The sequence below is a fragment of the Hordeum vulgare genome, chromosome 7H (genome assembly GCF_904849725.1).
Source record: "Hordeum vulgare subsp. vulgare chromosome 7H, MorexV3_pseudomolecules_assembly, whole genome shotgun sequence".
Classification (NCBI taxonomy): domain Eukaryota; kingdom Viridiplantae; phylum Streptophyta; class Magnoliopsida; order Poales; family Poaceae; genus Hordeum; species Hordeum vulgare.
The window spans coordinates 49674358-49697494 of record NC_058524.1 but is presented as its reverse complement, the minus strand read 5'-3'; the positions used below and the strand labels follow the sequence as shown (position 1 = coordinate 49697494).

The window sequence follows — 23137 nt, the reverse complement described above, 5'->3', positions numbered from 1 at the left end:
GTCTATATGGGTATGACTCAGATGACGAAGGTCCTCAGGAAGAATTGGACGAGGATGGATCCACGAAGGAGGAAAACCAAATTCACTTCGAGTTGACCGGCTTGTAAAAAAGAACACGCATGTTTCGAGATCTCAGCCTCGCTCATAAAGCCGTAGTCGACGGTGGAATGAGAAACACGGCGATTGAGCCAACACCTTGCCCTGATCCAGGCGAATCAAAGGATGAGGATGATGACGAGAATGCTTATTCGAAGAAAGGGGTGAAGTTTCTCACTTTGGATGACGTGAAGGTTTGGTTGTCTGACTATGCCATTCGGAACCACATGCCATTTTATGTTGAGCACCCCGACATAAATTTGCGGTTCACCATTAAGTGTGAGAAAGGAGATGAAGGATGTGTTGGAATTATGCCCTAGAGGCAATAATAAATATAGTTATTATTGTAATTCCTGTATCAAGATAATCATTTATTATCCATGCTATAATTGTATTGAATGAAGACTCATTTACATGTGTGGATACATAGACAAAACACTATCCCTAGCAAGCCTCTAGTTGGCAAGCCAGTTGATCAAAGATAGTCAGTGTCTTCTGATTATGAACAAGGTGTTGTTGCTTGATAACTGGATCACGTCATTAGGAGAATCACGTGATGGACTAGACCCAAACTAATAGACGTAGCATGTTGATCGTGTCATTTTGTTGCTACTGTTTTCTGCGTGTCAAGTATTTGTTCCTATGACCATGAGATCATATAACTCACTGACACCGGAGGAATACTTTGTGTGTATCAAACGTCGCAACGTAACTGGGTGACTATAAAGATGCTCTATAGGTATCTCCGAAGGTGTTAGTTGAGTTGGTATGGATCAAGACTGGGATTTGTCACTCCGTGTGACGGAGAGGTATCTCGGGGCCCACTCGGTAATACAACATCACACACAAGCCTTGCAAGCAATGTGACTTAGTGTAAGTTACGGGATCTTGTATTACGGAACGAGTAAATAGACTTGCCGGTAAACGAGATTGAAATAGGTGTGCGGATACTAACGATCGAATCTCGGGCAAGTAACATACCGAAGGACAAAGGGAATGACATACGAGATTATATGAATCCTTGACACTGAGGTTCAAATGATAAGTTCTTCGTAGAATATGTAGGATCCAATATGGGCATCCAGGTCCCGCTATTGGATATTGACCGAGGAGTCTCTCGGGTCATGTCTACATAGTTCTCGAACCCGCAGGGTGTGCACACTTAAGGTTCGACGTTGTTTTATGCGTATTTGAGTTATATGGTTGGTTACCGAATGTTGTTCGGAGTCGCGGATGAGATCACGGACGTCACGAGGGTTTCCGGAATGGTCCGAAAACGAAGATTGATATATACGATGGCCTCATTTGATTACCGGAAGGTTTTCGGAGTTACCGGGAATGTACCGGGAATGACGAATGGGTTCCGGGAGTTCACTGGGGGGGGCAACCCACCCCGGGGAAGCCCATAGGCCTTGAGGGTGGCGCACCAGCCCTTAGTGGGCTGGTGGGACAGCCCAAAAGGTCCCTATGCGCATTGGAAGAAAAATCGAAGAGAAAAAAAAAGAAGGAGGTGGGAAGGGAAGGAAGGACTCCCACCCACCAAACCAAGTCCAACTCGGTTTGGGGGGGAGACCTTCCCCCTTGGCTCGGCCGACCCCCTTGGGGCTCCTTGAGCCCCAAGGCAAGGTCCCCTCTCTCCCACCTATATATACGGAGGTTTTAGGGCTGATTTGAGACGACTTTTCCACGGCAGCCCGACCACATACCTCCACGGTTTTTCCTCTAGATCGCGTTTCTGCGGAGCTCGGGCGGAGCCCTGCTGAGACAAGGTCATCACCAACCTCCGGAGCGCCGTCACGCTGCCGGAGAACTCTTCTACCTCTCCATCTCTCTTGCTGGATCAAGAAGGCCGAGATCATCATCGAGCTGTACGTGTGCTGAACGCGGAGGTGCCGTCCGTTCGGTACTAGATCGTGGGACTGATCGCGGGATTGTTCGCGGGGCGGATCGAGGGACGTGAGGACGTTCCACTACATCAACCGCGTTCACTAACGCTTCTGTTGTACGGTCTACAAGGGTGCGTAGATCACTCATCCCCTCTCGTAGATGGACATCACCATGATAGGTCTTCGTGCGCGTAGGAAATTTTTTGTTTCCCATGCGACGTTCCCCAACAGGATGCCCATGGAAGGTTCGTGCAAGAAATTTAGTAGAAACCGGATAATGGGTGTCAAGAAGTTGTGTTCCCACTCATTTTTGCAAACCACCAAAGCAACGTGATCGTAGGCACACCGCCAGCTCACGTCTCAGTACCTCGGATACAAAATGATGAAAGACATAGTTGTTGATCCCACTGTCAAAGTGAGGTTTCTCATGAGGACGGCGAAAAAACTATATGGTTATGAAGTCAAGTATGGGAAGACATGGAGGGCCAAGGCAAATGCTATTAGGATGTTGTATGGTGGTTACGAAGAAGCACAACCAGCTCCCCGCATTGTTGGGAGCAATTGCATACAGGAACCCGGGCATGTATCATGTCATAGATGATAACCATGGAGTGTTCCACATTGCCTTCTGGAGTTATGGACAATGTGTGGAAGCATTTTAAGCATTGTCGTCCGGTCTTGTGTGTAGATGGCACCTTCTTGACCCGCAAATACAAGGGCACACTAATGGTAGCGATGGCCCACTCGTCGAACGATAATGTTTTGCCAGTTGCATTTGCTTTGGTGCCTTCCGAGCACCAAGACAACTCAGAGTGGTTCATGCGTCATGTGCGACAGAAGGTTATTGTTGATAGGGAGGTATGCATCATATCAGACCGGCACCATGGCATACTCAAGGCAGTGGACATTGTTATTCTAGGCTGTCCAAAGCTTCACCACAGATGGTGCATGAGCATTTCGTGGTCAACTTTTACCGGGCATGTAGGAGCAAGGAGTTAAGTAAAGACCTTACCCATGTATGTGTGGCCTTCACCACCCAAGCTTTCGATGCTCGGTACAACAAACTATCTGCAGCGGTGAACGACGTGGGAAATAATTCTTAACCAGGAATTTCAGCGAGAAGCACAAGTGGGCACTTGCTCATGATGATGGAGGAAGGCGGTATGGCGACATGACGAGCAACTTGGTTGAATGTTTCAACAATGTGCTCGAGGGAGCTCGTTCCTTACCTGTGATAGCAGTAGTGGAGTATACATCCTTCAAGCTTAATGAACACTTTCAGAGTCATTCGGAAGAGACTGTCGAGTGGATAGGTGAGAAAATGGATTATCCGGCAAAGGTTGATGAATGGCTCCAGTTACAAGCAACTAAGTCTTCGCAGCAAATTATCACATTCGACAAAAATGAAATGAAATATCAAGTTGACGAGCCAGGTGGCACAACACGAGACGACCATTCATATGGTGGTGCCGCATTTGAGGTGCACCTCAAGACACGGTGGTGCCAGTGCGAGAGGCCTAGTAAGTATCATTGGCCATGCTCACATTTGATAACAGCGGTGAAGGCGACACACATAGCAGTTTGCAATGGGAAAACCGTGCGGATGCAAGAGTTCCATGTGGAAGCTACTAGGTTGACATGGGCTCCTCGGTTTCACCCTTTCTTAGACCAATCACAATGGCCTGAGTATCATGGCACCCATATTAAGCCAGACCCTCTTTTGATGGTGGATACCAAGGATAAAAGGAGAACTAAGAGGTTCAAGGGTGATATGGATGACCTTGCTGGATACACTGGCATGAATCAGTTTGGTAGCGGTCATTTCATGGAGGCTCCTCATACTACCAACTGTGGGGTGTGCGATGAAGGGCATCACAACACGCGGACATGCAAGAAAAGGAAAACGTCGAATGGGGGCATTCCTAGCACTAGCAGGTGAGGTAGGACAAGTCGTGGACGAGGATCTTATTATGGTGGCCGAAGAAGAAGCACAAGTTCTAGAGGTCGTGTTGGTGGACGTAGAGGAAGCACAAGTTTTAGAGGTCGTGGTGGTGGTCGTAGAGAAAGCACAATGTAACGCCCCGGACACACCCGCCGGCGGTCGTTACTCCTGACGGGATCTAGACTGGCCCCACATATCAATACTAGTATTTTCTGCGCACTTTGTCCTCACTCATGCGCACCCGGGACCAACTTCACATTGCTATAGTACAAATCTCAAAGACATTTTGGCTCACCCATGCAGATTTGTGATTACACTCTTGGTCTCCTCAGTTGGAATACCTTGTTGTTTCCCAAAATGCCTGGCAACACGGTCTACAAAGTGATAATCGACAGCGTAAAAGCATATCATTGGACATCTAGACCTCCAAATATTACTATCACACGTGCACATCTGGTTGAGGTCATACTCACGATCTTTGTGATAAGGCCGCCAGAAAACCTACAACAATTGGACGAGCTGAGATGTTAGGTACACATTCTCATATGGCCGTCAGAAAACCTACAATAGAAGGAACTGAAATGTTGATACCCGCTCAACAGTTAAGGTGTCCATCTTGTTCACATAACACTTGTATCGCACATGAGAGCTTTCTGTGTAAACAGACACTTGATCCCAATGATAGGCAACTACGGGGCGATGATATGGATCTTCATCATGAAGCCCTTCATGTGGATTGGGGTTTGGCTTATCAGGGTTGTTTAACACGGGCCGTCCAACCGGCAACCGCTCCCACATCCACACACAGAGGCTCCACACAGACCCACACAATGAAGATGACTCTCTTGTCCTCATTGACGCCTGATACAACTGCAATTAAACAAAAATGTTAGCAATGTGTGACGCATGACAAATTAAAAATAAATGTGTGCAGATAGCTGTCACCTGACGATACAAGTATGCTAGTGCTGCTGAACCCCAGCTAAACTGAATATCCCAGTTCCCGAGGTTCTCCAAATACATCCAGATGGCCGAGTTAGCGTTTGCGTCTATGAAGACTACTATGGTTAGTACATACCAAAGATAGCCCCGAGCATATTGCTACACAACAATCTCATCGGCACCCACAGGGCACGGTGCTCATCTCACTACTTTTAATCAGGAATGCTTCACTTTTGAAGCATCAGGCTTGCGTGACAGAGGGGGAGGGGGTTCAACACCAATTAAGACGCCAACCCGCTGTCGCAGTTAGCGGCACTGACATGACCTGTAACGACATCGCCGTTGAGAGGAAAGCCGCTTATCATGGCCATGTCCTCTAAGGTCATCGTCATCTCCCCACACGCAAGGTGGAAAGAGCGTGTCTCGGGCCTCCAACGATCCGTCAGTGCGGTGAGCGCTGCATGGTTCACCGGTGGTGGGTTCCTTTTGAATTGCAAAACAAAGGGCAGAAAGCCCAATCTTGCAATGTAGGACTCGTATCGCACGTCGTATGGAAAGTCATTTGCACCATGACCCCTCATGCACATAGCTAATACATTCTGCAAAAAATGTGAGCTTCATATCAGTACGACAAACGCACATAAAAAACACAAATAATTGACAAGTCTTCGATTAAGTTTTCTTACCTTACGATTCTCAATTGCACAATCACGGTGCACTCTGTCAAACTATTCTATTAATCCATCATACCAAGGGCCATTATCATCCACCATCCTAAGAAAAAAACAACATACATCGAATTTCATCATCTCTTTTGTAAATAAATAACCAAAGGCAAATACATAAACCTACACATATATATCATATATATCATCCTACACTTACATATCATCTACACTTATACAACATATTCAACAACACAAAAAAATACATCTAACAACTATATCATTTAATAAAATTTGCCTACACATATATATCTAACATCTAACATCTAACAACTGCAAAAAAATAACATATACATACATGTAACACCTAATACTAATAATAAGACAACTAACACCTAACATACTAACATATACTAATAATCCCTAATACTAAGACAAAATCACTTAATCTAATACTAATACTAGCACATATACATACATCTAACGTATACTAACACCTAATACTAACACATATACATACATCTAACACATACTAACATCTAACACCTAACATACTTCTAACAATCCCTAATACTAAGACAAAATCACCTAATCTAACATAACCTAATATTCAAAAATATTATCAAATTAAGATGTTGAAACAAAAAAATTTGGAGGAATTGAGAGAGATTACCTCAAGGAAGCTTCCGGGGATCCGATCTATGGATTTTGGTGGAGGAGGGAGTAGATCAAGGGGGGGGGGTGAGGGGAAGAGGGGGCGAGAGAGAGATGTGTTTGGGGTCTGGAGGAAGAAGATGGGTGAGTGGGTGGGTCGGGCCCGAGCAGTTAAGTTACCCGAGCTAGACGCCACGGTTCCTGGCGTTTGGGTCTGGGGGACCAGACGCCATGACCCGTGGCGCGTGGCCCCTTTGCCACGTCATGTGGTCAACGACGGGGCAGATCGAGCGGGCCACTACCAGACGTCATGATGCCCGGCGTCTTTCGTGCAACCCAGACGTCAGGGACGTTGACGTCACGTAAAGATGTTAGATTCATTTTTTTCTTCCAAACAGAGGTCATTTTTTTTCTTCTGAGTTTAGGTCAAAACACTTTTTTTTTCTAGAACACGGCTAGAAAGATATTTCATCGCCGGCGTTAAAAAAGGCATCCAAGGTGGGGGGGGGGGCAATGATGATGCTCTAAGAGGGTGCTTGGATCCAAGGGACTAAAACTAGCCTGACTAAAAATAGTCTTTTTAAGAGGCTAAAGTTCCAATCACCCCTGACTAAAGAGAGACTAAAACTAGTCTTGAGGCTAAAATCTTTTAGTAAGGGGTACCCCTACTAAAATGTGGATTAGTCCTCTCTCTCCCCATTTAACTCCTCTCTTTTAACAAATGCGAGCTTTGAATTGGAGGATTTCGGGAATAATAAATGCTCATTAATACGATTGTAATCTCTTTAGAATTTGGATCCAAGCATGGATGAGACTAGCAAGTTTTAGTCCGGCTACTTTTAGTCATGGGACTAAAACGTATCCAATCACCCTCTAAGGGCTCCTTTGATACAAAGGAATTTCATTGGATTTTGGGAGGATTTGGATCCTTGGGATTTTTTCCTACGATGGTCGTTTGATTCGTGGAATTGAAATCATTTGGAATTTTTCCATAGGATTCGTTTGTACTACATTTTGGAGGAAAATTTCCATCCACTCAAACCTTTTTGTAAAATTCCTTTGTTTTTCCTGTGCTATCAAACACACTCTCAAATTATGTAGTGTAGAAAAAGACATGCCACTTTATTCCTATGTTTTTTCTATTCCTGCATTTTGAAAATCTTACGAATCAAAGAGGCGCTAAATGTGCGAGCAAAGACCGGAGCAGAGGAACGCATTTATATTTTTACAGCAGCATCAGCATCTGCGTACGTCCGCACAGGTTCCTTCCCTAGCACACTTTCAACCGAATTCGATTCGCGCAACTCAGCACCACTCCAGATCTCAACGGTCGCCGCGCCACCTTCTCCGGCAAGGAGCAGCGGCCCGACCGGCGAAAACAAAGCCGAAAAATCAATACCGACGGTTCCCCAAAGTCCACGCCGCCGTGCCCAAAATGAGCGGCCGGCCCTGCCCCAAAAAACAAACCATCCTTTCCCTTCCCCAGCACACACGCTCCTCGGTTTCCCGCCCTCTCCCACGCGCGCCACTGACACCCACGGACCACCCGTCAGACACGCACCACGCGCCTGACGAAACCCCACCGACGTCCGCCGGCCCACACGCCAGCTCCAGCGACGCAGCGCCAAAACCCGCGCGGGAAACGGCTCCCGGCCCGCGCGCCAAACCCAAAACATTTTCGCCTCCGGTAATAATAATTGGCGGCCTGGGCGCGCCGGGAAGGCATTTAAACCGCCCCGCGCGAGGCCCCAAACCCTACGACGGCACCACCAACCGCACCCCCCTCCCCTTGTCCCCTCACCCGATCCACAACACCCCGGCGGCGGCGGCGGAAGGCCACCGAAGATGTACGTCGTGAAGCGGGACGGGCGGACGGAGACGGTGCACTTCGACAAGATCACGGCGCGGCTCAAGAAGCTCAGCTACGGGCTCAGCCAGGAGCACTGCGACCCGGTGCTCGTCGCGCAGAAGGTCTGCGCCGGCGTCTACAAGGGCGTCACCACCAGCCAGCTCGACGAGCTCGCCGCCGAGACCGCCGCCGCGCTCACCGCCTCCCACCCCGACTATGCCTCCGTACGTCACGTCCCCTCCTTCGATCTGTCTCGCCCCTCCCCTTCCCTTCCGTTGCCCCCCTCTCGATGCCCGTGTCTCCTGACCTGACGTCTCTACGTGTGTTCCTTGTTGTGAAAAGCTCGCGGCCAGGATTGCCGTGTCCAACCTGCACAAGAACACCAAGAAGTCCTTCTCCGAGACGTGAGTCACCACGACCCCTGTTTCTGCCATGGTTTCCTTCGGTTGGATTTGGGTCTGTATTGACAGATCGTGGGCTGTGGATGCAGGATTAAGGACATGTACCTGCACTACAACGAGAGATCTGGGCTGCTGTCTCCGCTGATTGCCGAGGACATCTACGAAGTCATCATGAAGGTGAGGCACATTTCTGATAGGAAATCTCTCAAGATACTAACTGTTTTCATACTAGATAAATAGACGTGGGACAGTCGAGTATCCTATTTTCGCTCTGAAATTTACTGTCCCGTTACATTTATTTAATCTCCATAGGAATATGATGATGTGATGTATTCTAGTATGCCCTGCTCTGCTCTGCTCTGTTTGTTCCACGATGTGATGCACGTTGTGTCTTGTGCTGCTTCTGATGCTGTGGCATTTGAATTCAGAACGCTGCTCGCTTGGACAGCGAGATAATTTACGACAGGGACTTTGATTATGATTACTTCGGCTTCAAGACTCTGGAGAGGTCTTACCTCCTGAAGCTTGGTGGAGTTGTTGTCGAGAGGCCGCAGCACATGTTAATGAGGGTTTCAGTAGGGATACACAAGGATGACATTGACTCTGCCATCAGGACTTACCATCTCATGTCCCAGCGCTGGTTTACTCATGCTTCGCCAACCCTTTTTAATGCTGGCACCCCAAGGCCTCAGGTAACTTGTGATCAGCCACCATGAATCCTCAATGTGGACTGTGAATTTGTTTACTGACAAAGTGACAATTTCATTTCCATGACGCAGCTGAGCAGCTGTTTCCTTATCTGCATGAAAGATGATAGCATCGAGGGAATCTATGATACTCTCAAGGAATGTGCTGTCATAAGCAAATCTGCTGGAGGAATTGGTGTCTCTGTTCACAACATTCGTGCTACTGGGAGCTATATTCGAGGAACAAATGGAACATCCAATGGGATAGTTCCTATGTTACGTGTCTTCAATGACACTGCTCGTTATGTAGATCAAGGAGGAGGCAAGAGAAAGGGTGTGTATTACTCTTCTGTTAACAGTTCCTTATGACCAATTCTAATCCCATGGTCTTCTGAAATCCATTCATTGTTTCAAAAATCAGGTGCCTTTGCTGTATACCTGGAGCCCTGGCATGCTGATATTTTTGAGTTCCTTGATCTGAGGAAGAACCATGGCAAGGTAAAATGTTAGCCCAGCATTATCTAATTACTGTTTTTGTTTTGCAACTGAAGTACATAACCATTCAAATCTTCTGTGCTTTCTATGACATTCAGATTTACCTCATACATTTAAAGAGCACCCTGTCCTACAGATGCCTCTGCAAGTCTTAGTTTGCTGCAATTTATGCCCATACAAGAGAATAGTTGATATTAACATACTATTTATGTAGTACATTTTTGCATAATATGGAGGCTTTTAAATAATTATCTGCTTACTGTGACCCAAACCTATGCACTTTGTTTGTGATGTGTTTCTGTCATATACCATCTCTAGAAGGTGTTCTGATGAATGCCAATTTAACAGGAGGAGAACCGTGCGAGGGATCTTTTCTTTGCTCTCTGGGTTCCTGATCTATTCATGCAAAGAGTGCAAAATAATGAGGATTGGTCCCTGTTTTGTCCTAATGAAGCTCCAGGGTTGGCTGATTGCTGGGGTGAGAAGTTTGAGGAATTGTACAAGAAATATGAGAAAGCAGTAAGCTCAAAACTCTACCCATATACAGCGAGTTAGAAAGGAACACGCTTCAGTAATCCACTTTCTGGTTTCAGGGCAAAGCGAAAAAGGTCATTCCAGCACAGACCCTTTGGTTTGACATTTTGAAGGCACAGATAGAAACTGGCACACCTTATATGCTCTATAAGGTACAATTCATGTCAAACCATTAGATTCTATTCCAAGTTTTGATGCTGTCAATGATCAGGATCCAACAATTTATTAACACTCTTATTTATCTGCAGGATTCATGTAATAGGAAAAGTAACCAACAGAATCTGGGCACAATCAAATCTTCAAACTTGTGCACTGAGATAATTGAGTTTACAAGTCCAGAGGAAACTGCTGTCTGCAACTTAGCATCTATTGCTCTGCCACGTTTTGTACGGGAGAAGGTATATATTCTCAGTGACTCTGAATTCCATCATGGCTGTGGAGGTTGCATTCTTGTGCCTTACAATAAACTTCTGCTGCAGGGTGTCCCAATAGAGTCCCATCCATCTAAGCTTGCTGGTAGCAATGGATCAAAAAATAGATACTTTGACTTTGACAAGTTAGGCGAGGTTTGCTCAGATCCCACTGTAGATCCTCATTTCTGGCCTGTCAATGAATGTTCTAACATACTGTTTTTGCCAGGTTACTTCAACTGTTACTTTCAATCTAAACAAAATAATCGAAATGAACTATTATCCTGTTGAAACTGCAAGGAGGTCTAATATGCGACACAGGCCAATTGGCATAGGGGTTCAAGGCTTGGCAGATACGTTCATGTTGCTTGGCATGCCATTTGATTCACCTGAGGTACCTTTTCCCAGCTCGACTTTGGCACCTCTTCCTCTCTGGCTTATCTGATATTAACAAAGGGATTCTCCTTTTCAGGCTCAGCAATTGAATAGGGATATTTTTGAAACTATTTACTATCATGCTCTGAAAGCTTCTGCCGAATTGGCTGCTAAAGAAGGTCCTTATGAAACATATGAAGGGAGCCCTGTCAGCAAGGTTTTCCTCTCCCTCTACAAATCTCTCTTTTTAGTTAGTTACAAGAGTCCAATTTCTAAAACATAATACAATCTAATGTTGCCTTTCTTTGTGTAGTTTTCTGTCCATTTTTTTCATATATTTGTATCCAATCACCTTAGTGACTGAATCACTGGTTGGAAAGTAACAAGTTGCCTTGTTCCTAAATTTTGTCCTCTACCAACTTGTAGGGCATTATCCAACCTGACATGTGGAATGTAGTGCCATCGACCAGATGGAACTGGCCAACTTTAAGGGAAACTATTGCTAAAGTTGGAGTAAGAAACTCTCTTCTGGTGGCTCCAATGCCCACTGCTTCCACCAGTCAGATTCTTGGCAACAATGAGTGCTTTGAACCCTACACATCTAACATCTACAGTCGGCGGGTTCTTAGGTTTGTAAATACAGTCTCCATGCTCACATTCTGAACACTGTGCATATCATTGATTTTCTTTATCGTTTTTCCAGTGGGGAGTTTGTTGTGGTTAACAAGCATCTTCTCCATGACTTGACTGAGATGGGTATCTGGACACCTGCTTTGAAAAACAAGATAATTTATGAAGATGGTTCTATTCAGAAGATGGAAGAAATCCCTGATGATCTTAAAGCAATTTACAAGTATGTGCTTCACCCTCCTCTCATTACATCCTACTTGGTGCGGTTGATATATATATCTGAAAGTTCACTCAATTATTGTATCAGGACTGTTTGGGAGATCAAGCAGAAAACTCTGGTTGACATGGCTGTTGATCGTGGGTGCTACATTGACCAGAGCCAGAGCCTTAATGTCCACATGGATCAACCAAACTTTGCAAAGCTAACTTCGTTGCATTTCCATGCTTGGTCCAAGGTAACCACCCATCCTGGGAATTCTGAAGCATTTTTCTTTTACCTTCAGCATTTCATATCCAGTCCTCCAACAAATCTTTCAACTGACAAGCAATGGTCTGCTTAATCCTTGGTTGGTGTCAGGGCCTGAAAACTGGGATGTACTATTTGAGAACAAGGGCAGCTGCTGATGCAATCAAGTTTACTGTGGATACTGGCTTTCTGAAGGTCAATGGGGTACATGTTCTGGACCTTGGCTCCATCTATTTTGCCCTCTTTCCAACCCAGCTGCTCAAAACTCATAATGAATACCCATGGTTTTTGCAGGATGCTAATGGCACTAATGGCACTGCTAATGGCAAACTAGCAGAGGAGGACGATGAAGCCAAAATGGCGCAAGTTGTCTGCTCCTTGAACAACCGGGAAGAGTGCCTGGCATGCGGAAGTTAGACGCATCTGTTGCATCTATTTTTCTCTTAACCAAGGCAGCATTACACAACCAAACGGTCTGATCATTGGCATTGAATAATGCGAGAAGAGAGTCGTTTATGTAGGTGCGGTTGTGTTTAAGAACTGATGAGTTCCTTTGCTGGGCAGCCCTTGATGGTTGAGTTGCCAATGTTGGCTTGTTATTTGTACTATCTAAAAACATGGGTTGCTGCAGCTGTATATATATGTATCATTGTTTGTGTTATTGATTTGTCCTGTTCTTGCTGTTATACTTATGCATTAATGTGCAAGTATTTTTGGTGGTTTCATTTTTTCCTGTCAGTTTGTCTCTGTTTAAACAGGATCTAGTGCTGCTTGCTAATAAATGAGTAATATCACTGATAATGTGACTTAGTTGTGTTCACTGGTACTTTTGACTTGTAAATAAATTACTCAAATGGATGAATATCATCATAAATCTGTTCTTCATGTTACCATGTTTTCTCTTTACTTTTCCAATAAATCAAAGAGGTCCTTATTAGGTCCTGCGTGGACAGGGGATTTCTGTTCTCAGGAGCAGATGGTACCTTATTTCAGAAAATTTAATAATCGTGAGCTGGTAAGTTTGAAAATGCCAATAAACATTCTGATGTTTAGATGTTAAGAGGGAGCTGTGCCGCTGATTTTTTGTGAAAAAAAATTCTATTGCACTGCAATCTGGGTGAGGAAAATAGAAGTATAGAATTATCACCTCACATCTGAGGGTGTGTTTGGTTGCGTGCACTGATTTTGACGTGTTTGCATAGACTTCTCAGATGGATGCGTTTGGTTGCCCACACCGATTTTGATGTGTTTGCATATAGGTTAGAAGCATGAGGGAACTAATTTTGACCTGTTGTTTGGTTGGTCCCATAGCATTAGACACACATAGAACATGTTGTTTGGTTGCAACCTGCATTAGGTGTTGTCACCACTCCTTACTAGTGATGACCTTGCCACACACGATCTTAACAGTTTTACTCCTACCTACGAAACAAATTACGGTTCATCCTAACTACTATCAAATGGCAGTACACATTATTAAGAGCCAAATGGCTGAATGGGGGAAAGTTCATCATCCATCCTTTTTCTCTTCCTCTTAACTCTTCTTCTTCTGTTGCTTCCTCTTCTTCTGTTGTTGCTGCTTCCTCTTCTCTTGCTGCTGAAAGCACAATTGCTCCCTAAGGTGACACTGAGTTGTGTATATCGGTTTCACCGATATTCAAAAGTAGTTGCCTTTAGTGCAAGTCGGTACCACCGAGTTCATGACTTCGGTGTCACCGAGTTGGTCACTTTAGGTGTAACGGTTGGATTTTGGGGACCGCCTGTATATACCCCTTCACCATCTCTCATTCGAGGAAAAAAAACACTCAGAACACACACTTCATTGCTAGATCCTTTTTCTGAGAAAGAGCCACCTACTCATGTGTTGAGATCAAGATATTCCAATCCAATCATTTGAAACTTGATCTCTAGCCTCCCCAAGCTGCTTTCCACCAAATAAACCTCTCCTACCCATGCCTAGTCTGTGAAGAGTGATTGTGTGCTGAGGAGACTATCTTTAGAAGCACAAGAGCAAGGAGTTCATTGTTCTACCACATCCATTTACTTTTGGAGGGTGGTGCCTCCTAGATTGGTTAGGTGTCGCTTGGGAGCCTCCTACTTCGTGTTGTGGAGTTGAACCAATATGTTTGTAAGGGCAATGAGATCGCCTACTTCGTGAAGATCTACCGTGAGTGAGGCTAGTCCTTCGTGGACGGAAGACGTGGTGGAATAGACAAGGCCGCTTCTTCGTGGAACCTTTGTGGGTGGAGCCCTCCGTGGACTCTCGTAGCCGTTACCCTCCGTGGTTGAAGTCTCCACTAACATGGACGTACGATAGCGCCACCTATCGGAACGATGCCAAAAATCGTCGTGTCAACCTCATGCGTTTGATCTCCCTACCTTACTCTTTTACTTTACACTTGCATATTTTACATTCCGCTGGTATACTCTTAGAACTGCATGTGTAGGGTGTACTTGACTTGCCATAATTGCTAAACTGGCCCACAACTAAAATTGGAAAAAGGCTAAGTTTTTATCTTGTCAAATAGTCTAATCACCCCCTCTAAACATACTTTCGATCCTACAAGTGGTATCAGAGCTTTGGTCTCCATTGCATTGGTTTCACAACCTAGGAGAGTATAACGTCTAGTGAGCGAAGTTATCACCGTAGAGGTCCATACTTCGATGGCACTAATTTTGCTAGTTGGAAGCATAAGATGAAAATGCATATTCTTGGTTTTAATCCTTTCGTATGGGGTGTTATTCGTGTTGGTGTGCAAGGTGATTACTTTGGAGAAGGGCGTGAACTGGATCATGATGCGACAGCGGATGAACTGAAGATGTTGCATCTCAACGCACAAGCCTGTGACATCATCTTCAACTGTCTACGCCCCGAAGAATTCAACAAAAAATGCTGTCTTGAGAATGCAAAAGAAATTTGGGATACTTTGATCGATATGAATGAAGGTACTCATTCTGTCAAAGAATCTAAGTTGGATGTGCTCAAAGTGAGCTTGACAAGTTCAAGAGGAAGGATGGTGAAGGTGTCGCTGAAATGTACTCTAGGATAGCTCTCATCACGAATGAGATTGCGGGCTTAGAAAGCGAAGAGATGACCGACAAATTCATCATCAAGAAGATACTTAGAGCTCTTGATGGAAACTATGACACCGTGTGCACATTGATAAATGATGCCAAACTACAAAGATCTCAAGCCAACTCAAGTCATTGGTAGGATTGTTGTTGGAAATATGTCGTAGAGGCAATAATAAATTGCGTATTATTATATTTCCTTGTTCACGAGAATCGTTTATTATCCATGCTAGAATTGTATTGAATGGAAACTCAGATACATGCGTGGATACATAGACAACACACTGTCCCTCGTAGGCCTCTAGATGACTAGCTCGCTGATCAAAGATGATCAAGGTTTCTCACCCATAGACAAGGGTTGTCACTTTATAATGGGATCACATCATTAGGAGAATGATGTGATGGACATGACCAAAACTATGAACGTAGCATTTGATCATGTGAGTTTATTCCTACCGTTTTGTGCATGTCAATGTATCTGTTCCCATGACCATGAGATCATGCAATTCCCAGACACCAGAGGAATAGCTTGTGTGTATCAAATGTCGCAACGTAACTGGGTGACTATAAATATGCTCTACAGGTATCTCCGAAGGTGTCTATTGGGTTGGCATGAATCAATACTGGGATTTGTCACTCCGTATGACGGAAAGGTATCTCAGGGCCCACTCGGTAATACAACATCACAACAAGCCTTGCAAGCAATGTGACTAAAGAGTTAGTCACGGGGTCTTGTATTACGTAACGAGTAAAGAGACTTGCTAGTAACGAGATTGAACTAGGTATAGAGATACCGACGATCGAATCTCGGGCAAGTAACATACCGATGGACAAAGGAAACATCGTACGAGATTAACTGAATACTTGACATAGAGGTTCAACCGATAAAGATCTTCATAGAATATGTAGGAGCCAATATGGGCATCGAGGTCCCTCTATTTGTTATTGACCGTAGAGTGTCTCAGGTCATGTATACATAGTTCTCGAACCCGCAGGGTCTGCACACTAAAGGTTTAGTGACGTTTCGATATTATTGAGTTATGTGTGTTGGTAACCGAAAGTTGTTCGGAGTCCCGAATGAGATCCCAGATGTCATGAGGAGGTCCGGAATGGTCCGGAGGTAAAGATTGATATATAGGAAAGTGAGTTGTGAACCCCGGAAAAGTTTTGGGCATTTCCGGCAGTGTACCGGGAGTGACGAATGGGTTCCGGGGGTCCACCAGGTGGGCCCACCCACCCCAAAGGGTCTCATGTGATGTGGGAGGACGTGGACCAGCCCCTAGTGGGCTGTCCGAAGCCTCCACTAAAGCCCAATGTGGCTAGGAGGTGGGAAGGAGAGAAACCCAAGTGGGGAAGGGAGGAATCCTACTAGGAGTAGGATTGGAGGTGGACTCTTGCACCTCCTCCACTTCGGCCGAACCCTTTGTGGGTTTTGAGACTCCATCCTCCCCTCCCTCCCTCCTATATATACTAGAGGATTTGAGGGCAGTCCTAACCCTAATAAGCCACGTGCTGCACTCTCTCTCTAGGTCCTTTTCTCCTCTAGATTAGTTCAATAGACCTTGGCGAAGCCCTGCTGAATTAGTTCAACACCACCACCACCACGTCGTCGTGCTGGAGAACTCATCTAACTCTCCGCCCCTCTTGTTGGATCAAGAAGGCGGTGATCGTCATCGAGCTGTACGTGTGCTGAACACGGAGGTGCCGTCCGTTCGACACTAGATCAGGATGGGATAGCGGGACGGATCATGATGAGATCATGGGACGGGCTGCGATTTGGCCCGCGAAGATGTTCCACTACATCAACAACGTTATATACACTTCCGCTTAGCGATCTACAAGGGTATGTGGATCCTATATCTCCTCTCGTAGATGGTCATCACCATGGATAGGCCTTATGTGCGCGTAGGAATTTTTTTGTTCCGTATGCGACATTCCCCAACAGTGGCATCATGAGCTAGGTCTATGCGTAGATGACATCTTGAGTAGAACACAAAGGAGTTTGCGGGCGTTGATATTCGGATTGCTTCCCTCCTTAGTATTTTCTTGATTAGGCGGTATTGTTGGATGAAGCGGCCTAGACCAACATTACTCGTACGCTTACGAGCGACTGGTTTCATCGACTAACATGCAACTTGTTGTGTAAAGATGACTGGCGGGTGTCTGTTTCTCCAACTTTAGTTGAATCGGATTTGACCGAGGCGATCCTTGGAGAAGGTTAAATAGCGACTTGCATATCACCGCTGTGGTTTTGTGTATGTAAGATGCAATCATACTAGATACCCACAGCAGCCACGTAAAACATGCAACAACAAATTAGAGGACGTCTAACTTGTTTTTGCAGGGTATGTTGTGATGATATATGGCCAAAGACATGATATGATATACTTGATGTATGAGATGATCATGTTGTAATAGTTAAATATCGACTTGCACGTTGATGCTACGACAACCGACAGGAGCCACAGGGTTGTCTTTAATTATTTTGCGCCTCGTGATGCTTTGCTTTATCGCTAGTTCAATAGCTTTAGTAGTAACAACATAGATGGCGCGATAACCTCAATGGTAGCACAATGATGGAGAGCATGATGATGGAGATCGTGGTGTGGTGCCGGTGACGATGGAGATCACGCCAGTGCTTTGGTGATGGAGATCAAGAAGCACAAGTTCATGGCCATATCATGTCACTTATGATTTGCATGTGATGTTAATCCTTTTATGCACCTTATTTTGCTTAGGATGACGGTTACATTATAAGGGGACCTCTCACTAAAATTTCAAGATAAAATTGTGTTCTCTGTGAGTGTGCACCGTTGAGACAGTTCGTCGTTTCGAGACACGACATGATGATCGGGTGTGATAGACTCTACGTTCACATACAACGGGTGCAAAATTGTTGCACACGTGGAACACTCGGGGTTAAACTTGACGATCCTAGCATGTACAGACATGGCCTCGGAACACAAGAGACCGAAAGGTCGAGCATGAGTCATATAGTAGATATGATCAACATAGAGATGTTCACCATTGAAGCTAACTCAACTCACGTGATGATCAAACTTGAGTTAGTGAATTTGGATCATGTGTCACTTGAATGACTAGAGGGATGTCAATTTGAGTGGGAGTTCTTCAGTAATATGATTAATTGAACTTATTATCATGAACATGGTCAAAATGTCTTTGCAAATTATATTGTAGCTTGCACTGTAGCTCTACTGTTTCTGATATGTTCCTAGAGAAAACTTAGTTGAAAGATGATAGTAGCAATTATGCGGACTGGGTCCATAAACTAAGGATTGTCCTCATTGCTGCCCAAAAGGCTTATGTCCTTAATGCACCACTCGGTGCGATAAACCCCAAACGTTGTCTGTGGATGTTGCGAACATCTGACATACACGTTTTTGATGACTACGTGATAGTTCAGTGCGTAATGCTTAACGACTTAGATTGAGGAGCCGAAGATGTTTTGAACGTCACGAGACATATGAGATGTTCCAAGAGATGAAATTAGGATTTCAGGCTCGTGCCCATGTTGATCGGTATGAGACCTCCAACAAGATTCTTTGCCTGCAAAGTAAGGGAGAAAAGCTCAATAGTTGAGCATGTGCTCAGACTGTGTGGGTACTACAATCGCTTGAATCGAGTGGGAGTTGATCTTCCAGATAAGATAGTGATTGACATAGTTCTCCAAAGTTACTTCCACCAAGCTATAGAGCTTCTGATGAACTATAGCATATCAAGGATGCACAAGATGATCCATGAGGTATTCGCGATGTTTGACACCGCGAAGATAGAAATCAAGTAGGAGCATCAAGTGTTGATGGTTAGTAAAACCACTTGTTTTGAGAAGGGCAAGGGTTAAAAGGGATACTTAATGAAATGGAAAACCAGTTGCCACTCTAGTAAATAAACCCAAGGTTGAACCCAAACCCGAGACTAAGTGCTTATATTATGAGGGGAATGGTCACTGAAGCGGAACTACCCTAGTTACTTGGTAGATGAGAAGGCTGGCAAAGTCGACAAAAGTATATTGGATATACATGATATTGATGTGTACTTTACTAGTACTCCCAGTAGCACCAGGGTATTAGATACCGGTTCGGTTGCTAAGCATTAGTAACTCGAAATATAAGCTACAGAATAAACGAAGACTAGCTGAAGGCGAGGTGACGATGTGTGTTGGAAGTGTTTCCAAGGTTGATGTGATCACCATCACACGCTCCCTCTACTTTCGAGATTAGTGTTGAACCTAAATGTTGTTTGTGTTGGAAATATGCCCTAGAGGCAATGATAAAAGGTTATTATTATATTTCCTGTTTAAAGATAACCGTTTATTATCCATGCTATAATTGTATTGAATGAAAACATAGATACATGTGTGGATACATAGACAAAACAATGTCCCTAGCAAGCCTCTAGTTGGCTAGCCAGTTGATCAATGATAGTCAAGGTTTTTTGACTATGTGCAAGTGTTGTCACTTGATAACTGGATCACATCATTAGGAGAATCATGTGATAGACTAGACCCAAACTATGAACGTAGCATATTGATCGTGGCATTTTATTGCTATTGTTTTCTGCGTGTCAAGTAGTTGTTCCTATGACCATGATATCATATAGCTCACTCGCACCGGAGGAATACCTTGTGTGCATCAAACGTCACAACGTAACTGGGTGACTATAAAGGTGTTCTACAGGTATCTCCGAAAGTGTCCCTTGAGTTAGTATGGATCAAGACTGGGATTTGTCACTCCGTGTAACGGAGAGGTATCTCAGGGCCCACTCGGTAATACAACATCACACACAAGCCTTGCAAGCAATGTGACTAAGTGTAAGTCACATGATCTTGTATTACGGAACGAGTAAAGAGACTTGCCGGTAACGATATTGAAATAGGTATGCGGATACCGACGATCGAATCTCGGTCAAGTAACATACCGAAGGACAAAGGGAATGACATACGGGATTATATGAATCCTCGACACTGAGGTTCAACCGATAAGATCTTCGGAGAATATGTAGGATCCAATATGGGCATCCAGGTCCCGCTATTAGAAATTTCCGAGGAGTACCTCGGGGCATGTCTACATAGTTCTCTAACCCGCAGGGTCTGCACACTTAAGGTTCGACGATGTTTTAGTATAGTTGAGTTATATGTGTGGTTACCTAATGTTGTTCGGAGTCTCGGATGAGATCACGGACGTCACGAGGGTTTCCGGAATGATTGGGAAATGAAGATTGATATATAGGATGACTTCATTTGGTTACCGGAAGGTTTTCGGGCATTACCGGGATTGTACCGGGAATGACGAATGGGTTTCGGAATGTCACCGGGAGGGGGGGGGGGGGGGAACCCACCCGGGGGAAGCCCAATGGCCCTAGGGGTGGCGTACCAGCCCTTAGTGGGCTGGTGGGACAACCCAAGAGGGCCTATGCGCCAAGTGAAGAAAACCAAAGAAAAAAAAGGTGAGGTGGGAAGGAAGAGAAGGACTCCACTTTCCAATCCTAGTTGGAGTAGGATTACTGCTCTCCTCCCTAGCTGGCGCACCCTTGAGGGCTTGGCCCTCAAGGCAAGCCTCCCCCTCCCTCCTATATATAGTGATGGTCTAGGGCTGATTTGAGACAAATTTTGCCACGTGCAACTCAGATCTAGACACCATAGTTTTACCTCTAGATCGTATTTCTGTGGAGCTCGGGCGGAGCCGTGTAGGAGTAGATCCTCACCACCATCGGAGCACCGTCACGCTGCCGGAGAACACATATACTTCTCCGTCTTGCTTGCTGGATCAAGAAGGCCGAGATCATCGTCGAGCTGTACGTGTGCTGAAGGCGGAGGTGCCGTCCGTTCCGCACTAGATCGGAACGGATCATGGGACGGATCACGGGACGGTTCGTGGGATGGTTCGTGGGGCTGATCAAGGGACGTGAAGATGTTCCACTACATCAACTGCGTTTCTTAATGCTTCCTGCTGTGCGATCTACAAGGGTACGTAGATCCAAATCTCCTCTCGTAGATGGACATCACCATGAGAGGTCTTCGTGTGCGTAGGAATTTTTTTGTTTCCCATGCAACGTTCCCCAACAGTTTGGTGTTTGCGTTGAGCATGAACAGGATTGGATTGTGTTTATTGCAATACGGTTATTCATTTAAAGAGAATAATGGTTACTCTGTTTACTTGAATAATACCTTCAATGGTCATGCACCTAATATGAATGGCTTATTGAATCTTGATTGTAGTGGTACGCATGTTCATAATATTGATGCCAAAAGATACAAAGTAGTAGTACTAGTAACTTATGGCACTGCCGCTTGAATCATATTGACATAAAACGCATGAAGAAGCTCCATACTGATGGATATTTGGGCTCACTCATTCTTGAATCGTTTGAGACATGCGCACCATGCCTATTGGTGTAAACGCATGAAGAAACTGCATGCAGATGGATCGTTTGGATTCACTTGATTTTGAATCACTTGAGACATGCAAATCATACCACATGGGCAAGATGACTGAAGGCCTCGTTTTCCAGTGAGATGGAACGAGAAAGTAACTTACTAGAAGTAATACATTTTGATGTATGCAGTCCAGTGAGTGCTAAGGCACGCAGTGGATATCATTATGTTCTTAATTCACAGATGATTTGAGTAGATACTGGTATATTTACTTGATGAAACACAAGTCTGAAGCATTGAAAAGTTCAAGCAATTTTAGAGTGAAGTTGAAGATCACCGTGACAAGAGGATAATATGTCTACACTCTGATCGTGGAGGTAAATACATATCTGAGTTCTGAGTTTGGTAAACATTTAAGACAATGTGAAAATTGTTTCACAACTAATGCCACCTGGAACACCATAGTGTGATGGTGTGTCTGAACATCGTAGCCGCGTGATATTAAGATATGGTGCATACTATAATGTCTCTTATCGAATTACCACTATCATTTTGGGGTCATGCATTGGAGACAACGACATTCACTTTAATAGGGCACCACGTAGTTATGTTGAGATGACATCGTATGAACTATGGTTTGGAGAAACCTAAGCTGTTGTTTCTTAAAAGTTTGGGGCTGCGATGCTTATGTCAAAAGGCTTCAGCCTCATAAGCTCGAACCCAAAGTGGAGAAATGCATCTTCATATGATATCCAAAATAGTTGGGTATACCTCCTATCTGAGATCCAAAAGCAAAGTGTTTGTTTCAGGAAATGGGTCCTTTATCGAGAAATAGTTTCTCTCAACATAATTGAGTGGGAGGATGGTGGAACTTGATGAGGTTTTGAACCATCACTTCAACCACAGAGTAAAAGGGCACAACAAGCTGTTCCTGTGGCGCCTACACCAATTGAAGTCTAAGCCAATGATAGTGATCATGAAGCTTCATATCAAGTTACTTCCAAACCTCGTAGGTCGACAAGGACATGCACTACTCCAGAGTGGTACGATAATCCTATCTTGGAGGTCATGTTGTTGGACAACAATGAACCTACGAGCTATGTAGAAGCGATGGTGGGCCCGAATTCTGACAAATGGCTGGAGGCCATGAAATCCGAGAGAGGACCCATGTATGAAAACAAAGTGTGGACTTTAAAAGAACTACTTGATGGTCGTAGGACTATTAGGTACATATGGATCTTTAAAAGGAAGACAAACAATGATGGTGAATGCCACCATTTAGAAAGCTCGACTTGTTGCAAAGAAGTTTCCGACGAGTTCAAGGAGTTGACTACATGAGACTTTCTCACTCGTAGCGATGCTAAAAGTCTGTTGGAATTATATTAGCAGTTGCTGCCTTTTTCAATTATTAAATCTTGCAGATGGATGTCAAAACATTGTTTCCTCGACGGTTTCCTTGAGTAAAGGTTGTATGTGATACAACGAGAAGGTTTTGTTGATCCTAAGGATACTAACAAGTATGCAAGCTCGAGTGATCCTTCTAAGGAGTGGAGTAAGCATATCGGAGTTGGAATATGCGCTTTGATGAGATGATCAAAGCTTTTGGGTTTATACAAGGGACAAATAATTTTATGCCCCTA

The 23137-nt window shown here is 44.6% G+C and overlaps 1 protein-coding gene across 2 annotated transcripts; it reads left to right on the top strand.

The window, feature by feature from the left end:
• Window positions 1-7914: 7914 nt before the first annotated feature.
• Window positions 7915-12692, top strand: LOC123407082 (ribonucleoside-diphosphate reductase large subunit-like). Of its 2 annotated transcripts, XM_045100123.1 has the most exons (17): window positions 7915-8258; window positions 8377-8438; window positions 8525-8612; window positions 8864-9127; window positions 9215-9455; window positions 9543-9619; window positions 9965-10135; window positions 10210-10302; window positions 10399-10548; window positions 10630-10716; window positions 10790-10954; window positions 11033-11152; window positions 11362-11564; window positions 11639-11788; window positions 11873-12020; window positions 12143-12235; window positions 12326-12692. In XM_045100123.1, the coding sequence occupies exons 1-17, from the start codon at window positions 8031-8033 to the stop codon at window positions 12446-12448; spliced, it is 2463 nt and encodes an 820-aa protein (XP_044956058.1). In that variant the 5' UTR covers window positions 7915-8030; the 3' UTR covers window positions 12449-12692. The 2 variants fall into 2 exon arrangements, with proteins under 2 accessions (XP_044956058.1, XP_044956057.1); XM_045100122.1 differs by having other exon boundaries at window positions 11639-12020.
• The last annotated feature ends 10445 nt before the right edge of the window (window positions 12693-23137 follow it).